This window comes from Oncorhynchus clarkii, chromosome 2 (assembly GCF_045791955.1).
Source record: "Oncorhynchus clarkii lewisi isolate Uvic-CL-2024 chromosome 2, UVic_Ocla_1.0, whole genome shotgun sequence".
Taxonomy (NCBI): domain Eukaryota; kingdom Metazoa; phylum Chordata; class Actinopteri; order Salmoniformes; family Salmonidae; genus Oncorhynchus; species Oncorhynchus clarkii.
In genome coordinates this window covers 83,865,625-83,879,124 of record NC_092148.1, presented here as the reverse complement: position 1 = coordinate 83,879,124, position 13,500 = coordinate 83,865,625, and the positions used below count along the sequence as shown (strand labels likewise).

General features: G+C 40.9%; 1 protein-coding gene across 1 annotated transcript in view; it reads right to left on the bottom strand.

Moving 5' to 3' along the window:
• The window catches only part of LOC139382888 (solute carrier family 23 member 1), a 73,365-nt gene extending 65,044 nt beyond the window's left edge, over positions 1-8,321 (bottom strand). Inside the window, exons 1-2 of the mRNA XM_071127143.1 lie at positions 8,211-8,321; positions 1,981-2,136 (exon numbers count right to left, since the gene is read on the bottom strand). Of these exons, the coding sequence (XP_070983244.1) occupies positions 1,981-2,136; positions 8,211-8,282 (228 nt within the window). The 5' untranslated portion in view covers positions 8,283-8,321. The remainder of the gene's footprint in view (positions 1-1,980; positions 2,137-8,210) is intronic.
• Positions 8,322-13,500: the final 5,179 nt, after the last annotated feature.

Genomic DNA, 13,500 nt, shown 5'->3' with positions numbered 1-13,500 from the left:
AAGAGGGAGACTTAACTGTAGACTAAAATATATACAGTGGGGCAAAAAAGTATTTAGTCAGCCACCAATTGTGCAAGTTCTCCCACTTAAAAAGATGAGAGAGGCCTGTAATTTTCATCATAGGTGCACTTCAACTATGACAGACAAAATGAGGGGAAAAAAAAACAGAAAATCACATTGTAGGATTTGTAATGAATTTATTTGCAAATTATGGTGGAAAATAAGTATTTGGTCACCTACAAACAAGCAAGAATTCTGGCTCTCACAGACCTGTAACTTCTTATTTAAGAGGCTCCTTTGTCCTCCACTTGTTACATGTATTAATGGCACCTGTTTGAACTTGTTATCAGTATAAAAGACACCTGTCCACAACCTCAAACAGTCACACTCCAAACTCCACTATGGCCAAGACCAAAGAGCTGTCAAAGGACACCAGGAAAAAAATTGTAGACCTGCACCAGGCTGGGAAGACTGAATCTGCAATAGGTAAGCAGCTTGGTTTGAAGAAATCAACTGTGGGAGGAATTATTAGGAAATGGAAGACATACAAGACCACTGATAATCTCCCTCGATCTGGGGCACTACGCAAGATCTCACCCCGTGGGGTCAAAATGATCACAAGAACGGTGAGCAAAAATCCCAGAACCACATGGGGGGACCTAGTGAATGACCTGCAGAGAGCTGGGACCAAAGTAACAAAGCCTACCATCAGTAACTCACTACGCCGCCAGGGACTCAAATCCTGCAGTGCCAGACGTGTCCCCCTGCTTAAGCCAGTACATGTCCAGGCCTGTCTGAAGTTTGCTAGAGAGCATTTGGATGATCCAGAAGAAGATTGGGAGAATGTCATATGGTCAGATGAAACCAAAATATTACTTTTTGGTAAAAACAACTTGTCGTGTTTGGAGGACAAAGAATGCTGAGTTGCATCCAAAGAACACCATACCTACTGTGAAGCATGGGGGTAGACACATCATTCTTTGGGGCTGTTTTTCTGCAAAGGGAACAGGACGACTGATCCATGTAAAGGAAAGAATGAATGGGGCCATGTATCGTGAGATTTTGAGTGAAAACCTCCTTCCATCAGCAAGGGCATTGAAGATGAAACGTGGCTGGGTCTTTCAGCATGAAATGATCCCAAACACACCGCCCGGGCAATGAAGGAGTGGCTTCGTAAGCATTTCAAGGTCCTGGAGTGGCCTAGCCAGTCTCCAGATCTCAACCCCATAGAAAATCTTTGGAGGGAGTTGAAAGTCCGTGTTGCCCAGCAACAGCCCCACAACATCACTACTCTAGACGAGATCTGCTTTGAGGAATGGGCCAAAATACCAGCAACAGTGTGTGAAAACCTTGTGAACAGAAAGCGTTTGACCTCTGTCATTGCCAACAAAGGGTATATAACAAAGTATTGAGATAAACTTTTGTTATTGACCAAATACTTATTTTCCACCATAATTTGCAAATAAATTCATTAAAAATCCTACAATGTGATTTTCTGGAATTTTTTCTCATTTTGTCTGTCATAGTTGAAGTGTACCTATGATGAAAATTACAGGCTTCTCTCATCTTTTTAAGTGGTGGCTGACTAAATACTTTTTTTGCCCCACTGTATATACAGGGGAAGAGGGAGTAGGTAAAGGATGTACATTTACATTTTAGTCATTTAGCAGACAATCTTATCCAGAGCAACTTACAGTGTATTCATCTCAAGGTAGCTAGGTGAGACAATCACATATTACAGTCGTAGTAAGTCCATGTTTCCTCAATAAAGTAGATGTCTGGTTTTGGGTCCATCACATTTAAATTCAGTCAATTCAGGAAATAAATTGACATTCAAATTCCAATTTTCCTCTAAGCTTCTTAATTTTCAATTGGGAGGGGGATTTCAGTTCACTTCCTGAATTAACTAAATTAAAATGAAATTCAGCCCAACCCTGGTGGTTAACACAGGGTACAACCTGCACTGTGTTGTTCCCTTACCTGGAAGCCCAGCAGGATGCAGAGATACCATGGTGGTCTATCATTGATGGAGTAGACCAGGTCCAGGCCTTTGTTCTGGTCCTCCTGACCTTCTTCCAGACCCTCCGTGTGAGCCCCATCCATGTCAATCCTCTCTGACTGACCACTGTCTGGGCCCTGTGGAGGAAAACTGTCTTTAGAGGGGAAGTTGAAATTTGCAGTTTTGTTCGTTGTTCCATATAGTTCAGAGCCTAAAATTGACAATCTACAGTTGAAACATTGACCAACTGTCTCCCACCACTATTTCGGTAAAAAGCTGAGGGGTGTGGCTGGAGAAATGATACCACTCTCAAATTCATAGACACAGCTATGGGTGTAAGGACTGACCATCAATGATATCAAAATTATAGTTTTAACTACGTTTTGAGGCTATATGGTGTTTGTTTATATTTACAAATATTGGAGTAAAACACGCTTATATTTTGGTATTTCTAAGTTATATTCTTCAAGAATCAATACAATACTGTACATAAGCTTACATGCTTTGACATACATTTTGTGACCTACAAATAACCCTCTGAGGCTACCCGTCAAGCTAGAAAAATAGACATCAAAGTAAATTATTATTATTATCATAAGAAATTCCCAAAACAATCAAAACATTTACAATTCTTGATGAATTAGTTCACTGACCATTCACTTCCATGACGCCATACAGTACAGTATACTTCAGCAATAAGGCCAGAGGAGGTGTGGTATATGGCCTATATACCACGGCTAAGGGTGTTCTTACGCACAACGTAACGCGGAGTGCCTGGACCCAGCCCTTAGCCGTGGTATATTGGCCATATATCACAAACCCCCTCGGTGCCTTACTGCTATTATAAACTGGTTACCGATGTAATTAGAGCAGTAAATATAAATGTTTTGTCATACCAGGGGTATACCTGGTATACTGTACCACGGCTGTCAGCCAATCAGCATTCAGAGCTCGAACCACCCAGTTTCTAATCTTACATATACCATTTCCTGGAGAAGAAAAGTTAACGAGAAAAGTATAGTACTCTTCAAAGACTAAGAATCATTTTTAAAGTAAAACATATATCTCAAGATACAGTTTTTAGTGGTTTTCTGAGAAAAACAGAAACAGTCCTACGACAACCACACAGGATTGTGTTACCTCCCTTTAACATTCTTCTCTGATGTCAAATTCATTCTAAAAGAACAGTATGCCAAAGACTAAAAGAGAAAACAAGAAACATCTGCCTGTGAAGGAAGTCTAAGTGGTATTCCTACCATCCCAAAATATTTGTATTTTACCACAAAGAAAAAGGGTATGTCTAATATGTGCTAGTGCTACTGTGTAATGGCCACAGTGCTTGTTCAATCATTGAAATGACCCGTAGGAATCCATATCCATGTCACTATTATGGCCTGAGCTATGGAGCCCATCTTCTGTCCCATGTACCCTGCGACCGTGAAAGGGAAATCTATACGGAGTCTGATGGGAGCATGTGATTGGCGATATGGTAGAAAATGGCACCGGTGTGAGCAGCTAGTAATCCATTCTGACGGTAAACAAGGCCATATAGCCCACCGACGCTACTTCAAACCAGTCAGTGTCCTAAAGATAAAGAGGTCAGATACATGTTAACACGTATCCCACAAGATGTATCACCTTCCCTATGCTCTGTGTGTTCTTCCGCAATGTTTTAACTCACTTCTTTAAAAAGCTGTCTTTGTTGACTGAGCTCAAGTAATGTTAGCAATGTTTAATCGGGCAAGAAGTTGATTTGACCAATTATACAGTAGCAGGTATAGATATTCCTTGCATTCTAGAGACACGCATATGATAACGCTTATGTTCAGTCATACACCTTATTTGTGTCTACAAACACCTGTATCTACAAACAGCTGTTACATCTTCTTTTGTAACTATTGCTAACATAGCTACCTTCATCATGATGCCTAATCTCTCTTTGAGGTAAATGATACGTATCAAATGTGTGGTATGAATATGTTTTCACTGGCAAGAGGTGGAGAGGAAGCAGGTGCTGTATTGGGGAAAAAGGTTCAAGCAGAAATGGATAGCAATGTGTTCAACAGGTACAGAAATCTTACAACTGTCACAAGAAAAGCCTTAAAACCACTCTGAAAGCCTTTAATCTGAGAACAGTACCTCCGATGCTTCATCACATGAACACAGTCAAAGAATTCAACAGGATTTCTCAGAACCAATCCATGTGTCTTTGCTTGTTTGAGCCACAAAAGGTAGACTTATCCAACAGCTGGTTTCAGCGGGATGCTCAGGCTACGATCTGCTAATCTTTTGCTGCCACCTAATGGATTTCCCCTCCACCTCCACCATGTGGCCATCCCAAAACCAGGGCTGGGCAACACCAGTCCTCAGGGGCCGGAGTGGTGTCACACTTTTTCCCCATCACTAGCAAATACAGCTGATTAAACTAATTGCATTTTAAACTGAAGATCTTGATTAGATGATTATTGGAGTCAGGTCTGCTAGATGGGGCTGGGGAAAAAGTGTGACTCCAATCAGGCCAACGAGGATTGGAGGTGCCCATCCCTTCCCTGCCATATACATTGATAGAAATGTTCTAATAGCTTGGTAGAAGGGAGTTTTTCACTGCACGTGGGTGTGTAGCCTACTGTACAGCATGACATGAGCATAATGACCCTCTAATCTCGAATTATAACCATGTGCCTTCCCACTAGAACTTCCTTCACTTCCCTCATTCCATTTTAGAAGTATAAGAGTCCAGAGTCTTGGCAATCAGTTACTAATTTGCCACATTACTAACACAACCAACTGTGGCTTTTCAACAACCTCAACAACCATATATGGGCAAATTACACTACATGACCAAAAGTATGTGGACACCTGCTCATCGCACATCTCATTCCAAAATCATGGGCATTAATATGAAGTTGATCCCCCCTTTGCTGCTATAACAGCCTTCACTCTTCTGGGAAGGCTTTCCACTAGATGTTGGAACATTACTGCGGGGACTTGATTCCATTCAGCCACAAGAGCATTAGCGAGGTCGGGCAATGAATCAGCCAACAGGTGTTTGATGGGGTCAGTGCTCTGTGCAGGCCAATCAATTTCTTCCAAACTGATCTCAACAAATAATTTCTGTATGGACCTCACTTTATGCACCGGGGCATTGTCATGCTGAAAAAGGAAAATGGCCTTACCCAAACTGTTGCCACAGAGTTGGAAGCACAGAATCATCTAGAATGTCATTGTATACTGTAGCGTTAAGATTTCCCTTCACTGGAACTAAGGGGCCTAGCCCGAACCATAAAAAACAGACCCAGACCATTATTCCTCCTCCACCAAACTTTACAGATGGCACTGTGCATTGGGGCAGGTAGCATTTCCTAGCATCCTCCAAACCCAGATTTGTCTGTCGGACTGCCAGATGGTGAAGAGTGATTAATTACTCCAGAGAATGCATTTCCACTGCTCCAGAGTCCAATGGTGGTGAGTTTTACACCACTCCAGCCAACGCTTGCCATTGCGCATGGTGATCTTAGGCTTGTGTTCAGCTGCTCGGCCATGCACAACCATTTCATGAAGCTCCCGATAAACAGTTATTTATCTGACGTTACTATGACGGTGCCACGTTGAAAGTCACTGAGCTCTGGCCATTCTACTGCCAATATCTGTCTTTGGAGATTGCATGGCTGTGTGCTCAATTTTATACACCTGTCAGCAACGGGTGTGGCGGAAATATTTGAATCCACTAATTTGAAGGGGTGTCCACATACTTTTGTATATATAGTGTATTATGGATATTTCTCTTTTTTAAGTAGACAACATCACTTCCATTTCTGAGCATAGTATTTAGTGCAGATCAGATGTGGAATGCAACAGTTACATTCATGTTTAATGCATCATGCTGTTGCTGAATTGATACTGAATACACCATATTTGTTATTTCAAAACTTGGGGACTTGGGGACTTGGAGTCTGTCCCCCGGACCTTATCGCTCTAAATGCTGGGATCTATCTCGGACACACAAGCTGTTGGTTCAGATACACTTTCCACTTGTTGTCATGAAGTCGGAAAAACATTCCAAACCTTAATTTAAACGTTATCTCCAGACAGTCATGGACTCTAGTCATGGTCTCAATGTTTATCTTTTACACTTGTGAGACATTTTTACTCTGTGAGATTTTGATCCTGGTAAAAAAATATTTGACCAAATGTTATTTATTCACAGCATAGAGCAAAAGTCATTGTTGGAAATACTGCAGTGGAGATACAGTGTAGGAATTCAAAAACATTCTTCAACGTATACATTTCTTTCTTTTTTTTACTCAGATAATTGTATAATAATGTGCTATTCATTTGATTGATTTAGCTGATTTGATTTGACAATGTTAATGTGTGGTACCTGGTCTTAGGGTTATTAACGGTGGGATTTGCCTGTTCTTGGCATTTTCCCAACTCAATGTGCTGGGAAAATACCACGAGATGAAGAAAGATGTATAACACTGCAGTTTAGTCCACGCATACATTTATCATGAACGTTTGCTTTGGCTCAGCCAATTGTTGCTATTTAGATTTTGTGCAGGCAGCTGTTATTTTAGTTGTGTTGTTAGGTTGAGGAGAAATATGTTTGGAGGGGTGAAAATAAATACAGTCTCAATCCAGCTGTGTACACTAAGCGCTCAATTCAGTCTGAAATAAATACAGTCTCAATCCAGCTGTGTACACTAAGCACTCCATTCAGTCTGAAATAAATACAGTCTCAATCCAGCTGTGTACACTAAGCACTCCATTCAGTCTGAAATAAATACAAATTGTAATTCAGCAACATATACTTTAGCTCCATAACTATAATGCATTATTAAGCGATTTGCATTATTAAGCGATTAAGCGATTTGTACGCACAGTACAACCCCTTTATCATGTCTTATTATCATCTTATAATTCAGCAATAAGGCCTGAGGGATGTGGTATATGGCCAATATACCATGGCTAAGAGGCTGTTCTTATGCACAATGCAACGTGGAGTGCCTGGACACAGCCCTTAGCCGTGGAATATTGGCCATATACCACAATAGCCTTACTGCTATTATAAACTGGTTACCAACATAATTAGAGCAGTAAAAATAAATGTTTTGTCATCGACGCCTTTGTAGCCTGAATGGAGAAGTTTTTATGTATGAACCGGTCCACAGGGGATGGCTGCATGTATTTCCTTTGGACGTTAAGATGAAACAATTCAATATCACAAGCTGCCGGCCTTAGGGTTAATTATAAGGATGATTATAAACTAGGTGGTTCGAGCCCTGAATGCTGATTGGCTGACAGCTACTAGCATGGTGGTGAAAAATGGTGTTTCATAAAGAAAGTATGCATATTTTCCCAGTTTTTCCCTTCTTCTCGCCATTAAATTCAGTAAAGGAAATGAACTCCTTTGCAGCCTGAATGGAGAAGGTTTTATGTACGAAACGGTTCACAGAGGATACCGGTGTATAGCCGGCTGCATGCATTCGCTTTGGACGGTAAGATGAAACGACTCAATATAGCTATCTGATGGCCTTTTGTGTACCTTATAATCATCCTTATTGTCATCTTAATTCATCCTGGCTAACTGCATTTCTGAGTCACTTTTCTAGACATTGATTACCATTAAGGCTTTGCAGTGGGAGAGAAAACGTACGCATATAAATAAATAAAAAGGCCAATTGTATGGAGAGAATATTTAAATGATTCCTTAGGAGTCAAACAAACAGTTTATAGGTTAGAACTGTGTTATTACCATTTGAATGTCATTTCTTGTCATATCTATATATATATATATTGGTTTTGGATTGCATGACTGTATTTGATAACAACATATCTATGCTACATGCTGTGGTATCAAACAATGCCTTCCATTGAGCTACCCAGTCTGTTCAGTATGCTCTGGGAAAATTACATTCCACAGTAGCTTAAATTCAGCTCTAGTTTCTAAGATGAATAACTCAGCCCTTTGTTTTTCTCCTGCACCGAAGTAAACCAGCATGAATGCATTGGGAAAAAGTTCCCACATCCCACTAAAATTGTGTTCAATTGAGACCCAACATCATGAAATTCAGCTTAAGAAACCAAAGATTTCAAGGAACCAATGAACACTGAACTGAAGGCATTCACATACATTTGAGATTCTGTGATACTAAAGGCACTGTGATTTGGCAGTTCTTCAGTTGTTTTGAGAGAGTGACGCAGCACTTACCCCAAAGGCAGGGTTGACCGTCCCCTGATCGCTCAATCCTATCTCAACTTTCGGGTCCTGGGTAAGATGCATGCTGGTGCGTAGGCACAGAGACAGTGGTGGCTGGACGCTGAGGCTCACAGGGACCCCTTAAACTTCTCCACACACTACACACTCACTGGAAAACTCAGAGAAACTCTGGACCTTAGGAAAGCATGAAGAGTCCCGTCATGTTGTCAAGGGAACCAAAGTTGAATCACTAGCAAAAAGTTGTTGTATAATCCCTCCAAACTATTTGTTGTTTTAGCCTATGACCTTTTGTCATGTGTCTATTGTGATGTTGTAATGAGTAATATTTGATATATATGCATATTATATACACCTCACATGTGCCTCGTAATGGGACTATTCAATTAATATGTTAACAAAGTCTATTAAATTAAGAATCTGACTCCACCAGATGATCTATCATTATGCAAGAGACTGTAGTTCAGTTACAGTAATAGGCAATCAAGAAATGTCTGAGAATGGAATTCTAAATACAAGTGTATTTAATTCATTTGTAAATTGAATGATTACATTTACAAGGCATAAAGCTGAAGTTACAAAGCATTAACAAGCATTACAAAGCATTATTCTAAGCATGACCAGAGTGGGAGAGAGACAAAGAAGCCATGGCCCATAGCTCATGGGAGAGGGAGAAAGAAAGAAAGAGTATCTCACCACAGCAGTTCAGGAACAAAAAAAGAGAAAGATACAATGAATCTGAGACCCCTTTACAACATCTGAGTTGTTGACCAACAGCATTACTGTAAAGTTAACCTCCAATCAGATATGAGACGTACAGACCTGTAAAGACAACATAACCTTTGCTACCCAGAGGTGTTAGAATGGGAGTTGGTGAGCTCAACACTGAGGAATCCTTGCACACAGTTGATGAGTCACTTCGGGGGCTGGGCTGTGTGATATATTTGCAGACCAAACCCCTTCCTTTAATTCATTGATGTGAGATGATGATACACTATACACAGGCACATGCTAACACGTGCCGGAGAGCACACACACACACACACACACACACAAACATGCACACAACACAAGCAGGAGCACACACGCAGTCTTGTACAACTAACTTTATGGACACACACAATTCAGTCCCATTTAAAAACCTATTTTTACCTAACCCTTCTTACCCTAATTCTAACACTAATTCTAACCCTAACCCTAATTCTAACACTAATTCTAACCCTAACCCTAATTCTAACACTAATTCTAACCGTAACACTAATTCTAACCCTAATTCTATCACTAATTCTAACCTTAACCCTAATTCTAACACTAATTCTAACCCTAACACTAATTCTAACCCTAACCCTAATTCTAACCCTAACACTAATTCTAATTCTAACACTAATTCTAACCCTAACACTAATTATAATTCTAACCCTAATTCTAACCCTAACACCAATTCTAACCCTAACACTAATTCTAACCCTAACTCTAATTCTAACCTTAAACCCACTAGAAATTGTATTTGATCTTGTTGGTCACATTTTATCTTGTTGGTATTTGACCCAGTTGGTCACATTTTTGATTGTTTTTCCTGAAAAACTCCACAGTCTTTGCTGATGTCAAGCATAACCATACTATGATGCAGCCACCACCATGCTTGAAAATGAGGAGGAAGTTACTCAGTAATGTGTTGTGTTGGATTTGCCCCAACCATACAGCAAGGCTTTGCATTTAGGCAAAAGTGTATTCCTTTGCAGTATTACTTTAGAGCCATGTTGCATTAAACAAGCATGTTTTGCAATATTTTCAGTCTATATATTTTTGTTCTTTTCAATCTGTAATTTAGGTAATTATTGTTGAGTTACTACAATGTTGTTGATCCATCCTCAGTTTTCTCCGATCACAGCCATTGAACTTTGTAGCTGTTTTAATATCACCAATGGCCTCATGGTGACATCCCTAAGCAGCTTCCTTCCTGTCTTGCATTTTTGTCTGGGTGGTTTAGTACATCATCCCCAGCATAATTATTAACTTGGTCATGCTTAAATATATATTCAATATATGATTTGTTATTGTTACCAATCTACCAATCACTGCCCTTCTTTACAAGGCTTTTGAAAATCTCCCCTGTCTTTGTAGTTTAATCTGTGCTTGAAATTCAATACTTGACTGAGGGACCTTACATATGTTGTATGTATGTGGGACAGAGGAAGGAAGGGGTAGCAATTAAAAAATCATGTCAACCCCTATTATTTCACACAGAGTGAACTTATTATGTGATTTGTTAAGCCAAATGTGACTTCTGAACTCATTTAGGCTTGCCTAAACAAAGAAGGTGAATACTTATGCAATGACTATATTTTAGTTATACCCTTTTTATTCATTTGTAATATTCACTTTGACATTACGGGATATTTTGTGTAGATCAATGACAAAACATTACAATAAATGTATTTGAATTCCACTTTGTAAAACAACGAAATGTGAAAACAGTTCAAGGGGATGTAGACTTTCTATAGGGATACATGTTACTGATATGTTTATACATTCATGCATGTCAAGCAAGAGACAAAGTTAAGTAGGGAATACAAAGAGATCAAGGTTTCTTTTACAGATGAGCCCTGAATTACATAAATGACAGAAAATCAAAAAAGAAATACAAAATTCAAGCAGAAAGAAAAACACGGTCATAAAAAACAGACACGCTCATCAGTAATAAGGTCCTCAACCCGCTTTCTGAATTTCCCTAGAGGGTCCTCAATCAGCTTTCTGAATTTCCCTAGAGTGTCCTCAACCCGCTTTCTGAATGTCCCTAGAGGGTCCTCAATCAGCTTTCTGAATTTCCCTAGAGGGTCCTCAATCAGCTTTCTGAATTTCCCTAGAGGGTCCTCAATCAGCTTTCTGAATTTCCCTAGAGGGTCCTCAATCAGCTTTCTGAATTTCCCTAGAGGGTCCTCAATCAGCTTTCTGAATTTCCCTAGAGGGTCCTCAATCAGCTTTCTGAATTTCCCTAGAGGGTCCTCAATCAGCTTTCTGAATTTCCCTAGAGGGTCCTCAATCAGCTTTCTGAATTTCCCTAGAGGGTCCTCAATCAGCTTTCTGAATTTCCCTAGAGGGTCCTCAACCCGCTTTCTGAATTTCCCTAGAGGGTCCTCAATCAGCTTTCTGAATTTCCCTAGACGGTCCTCAATCAGCTTTCTGAATTTCCCTAGAGGGTCCTCAATCAGCTTTCTGAATTTCCCTAGAGGGTCCTCAATCAGCTTTCTGAATTTCCCTAGAGGATCCTCAACCCGCTTTCTGAATTTCCCTAGAGGGTCCACAATCAGCTTTCTGAATTTCCCAGCTTTCTGAATTTCCCTAGAGGGTCCTCAATCAGTTTTCTGAATTTCCCTAGAGGGTCCTCAATCAGCTTTCTGAATTTCCCTAGAGGGTCCTCAACCCGCTTTCTGAATTTCCCTAGACGGTCCTCAATCAGCTTTCTGAATTTCCCTAGAGGGTCCTCAATCAGCTTTCGGAATTTCCCTAGAGGGTCCTCAATCAGCTTTCTGATTTTCCCTAGAGGGTCCTCAATCAGCTTTCTGAATTTCCCTAGAGGGTCCTCAATCAGCTTTCTCAATTTCCCTAGAGGGTCCTCAATCAGCTTTCTGAATTTCCCTAGAGGGTCCTCAATCAGCTTTCTGAATTTCCCTAGAGGGTCCTCAATCAGCTTTCCGAATTTACCTAGAGGGTCCTCAATCAGCTTTCTGAATTTCCCTAGAGGGTCCTCAATCAGCTTTCTGAATTTCCCTAGAGGGTCCTCAATCAGCTTTCTGAATTTCCCTAGAGGGTCCTCAATCAGCTTTCTGAATTTCTCTAGAGGGTCCTCAATCAGCTTTCTGAATTTTCCTAGAGGGCCCTCAATCAGCTTTCTGAATTTCCCTAGAGGGTCCTCAATCAGCTTTCTGAATTTCCCTAGAGGGTCCTCAATCAGCTTTCTGAATTTCCCTAGAGTGTCCTCAACCAGCTTTCTGAATGTCCCTAGAGGGTCCTCAATCAGCTTTCTGAATTTCCCTAGAGGGTCCTCAATCAGCTTTCTGAATTTCCCTAGAGGGTCCTCAATCAGCTTTCTGAATTTCCCTAGAGGGTCCTCAATCAGCTTTCTGAATTTCCCTAGAGGGTCCTCAATCAGCTTTCTGAATTTCCCTAGAGGGTCCTCAATCAGCTTTCTGAATTTCCCTAGAGGGTCCTCAATCAGCTTTCTGAATTTCCCTAGACGGTCCTCAATCAGCTTTCTGAATTTCCCTAGAGGGTCCTCAATCAGCTTTCTGAATTTCCCTAGAGGGTCCTCAATCAGCTTTCTGAATTTCCCTAGAGGATCCTCAACCCGCTTTCTGAATTTCCCTAGAGGGTCCACAATCAGCTTTCTGAATTTCCCAGCTTTCTGAATTTCCCTAGAGGGTCCTCAATCAGTTTTCTGAATTTCCCTAGAGGGTCCTCAATCAGCTTTCTGAATTTCCCTAGAGGGTCCTCAACCCGCTTTCTGAATTTCCCTAGACGGTCCTCAATCAGCTTTCTGAATTTCCCTAGAGGGTCCTCAATCAGCTTTCGGAATTTCCCTAGAGGGTCCTCAATCAGCTTTCTGATTTTCCCTAGAGGGTCCTCAATCAGCTTTCTGAATTTCCCTAGAGGGTCCTCAATCAGCTTTCTCAATTTCCCTAGAGGGTCCTCAATCAGCTTTCTGAATTTCCCTAGAGGGTCCTCAATCAGCTTTCTGAATTTCCCTAGAGGGTCCTCAATCAGCTTTCCGAATTTACCTAGAGGGTCCTCAATCAGCTTTCTGAATTTCCCTAGAGGGTCCTCAATCAGCTTTCTGAATTTCCCTAGAGGGTCCTCAATCAGCTTTCTGAATTTCCCTAGAGGGTCCTCAATCAGTTTTCTGAATTTCCCTAGAGGGTCCTCAATCAGCTTTCTGAATTTCCCTAGAGGGTCCTCAACCCGCTTTCTGAATTTCCCTAGACGGTCCTCAATCAGCTTTCTGAATTTCCCTAGAGGGTCCTCAATCAGCTTTCGGAATTTCCCTAGAGGGTCCTCAATCAGCTTTCTGATTTTCCCTAGAGGGTCCTCAATCAGCTTTCTGAATTTCCCTAGAGGGTCCTCAATCAGCTTTCTCAATTTCCCTAGAGGGTCCTCAATCAGCTTTCTGAATTTCCCTAGAGGGTCCTCAATCAGCTTTCTGAATTTCCCTAGAGGGTCCTCAATCAGCTTTCCGAATTTACCTAGAGGGTCCTCAATCAGCTTTCTGAATTTCCCTAGAGGGTCC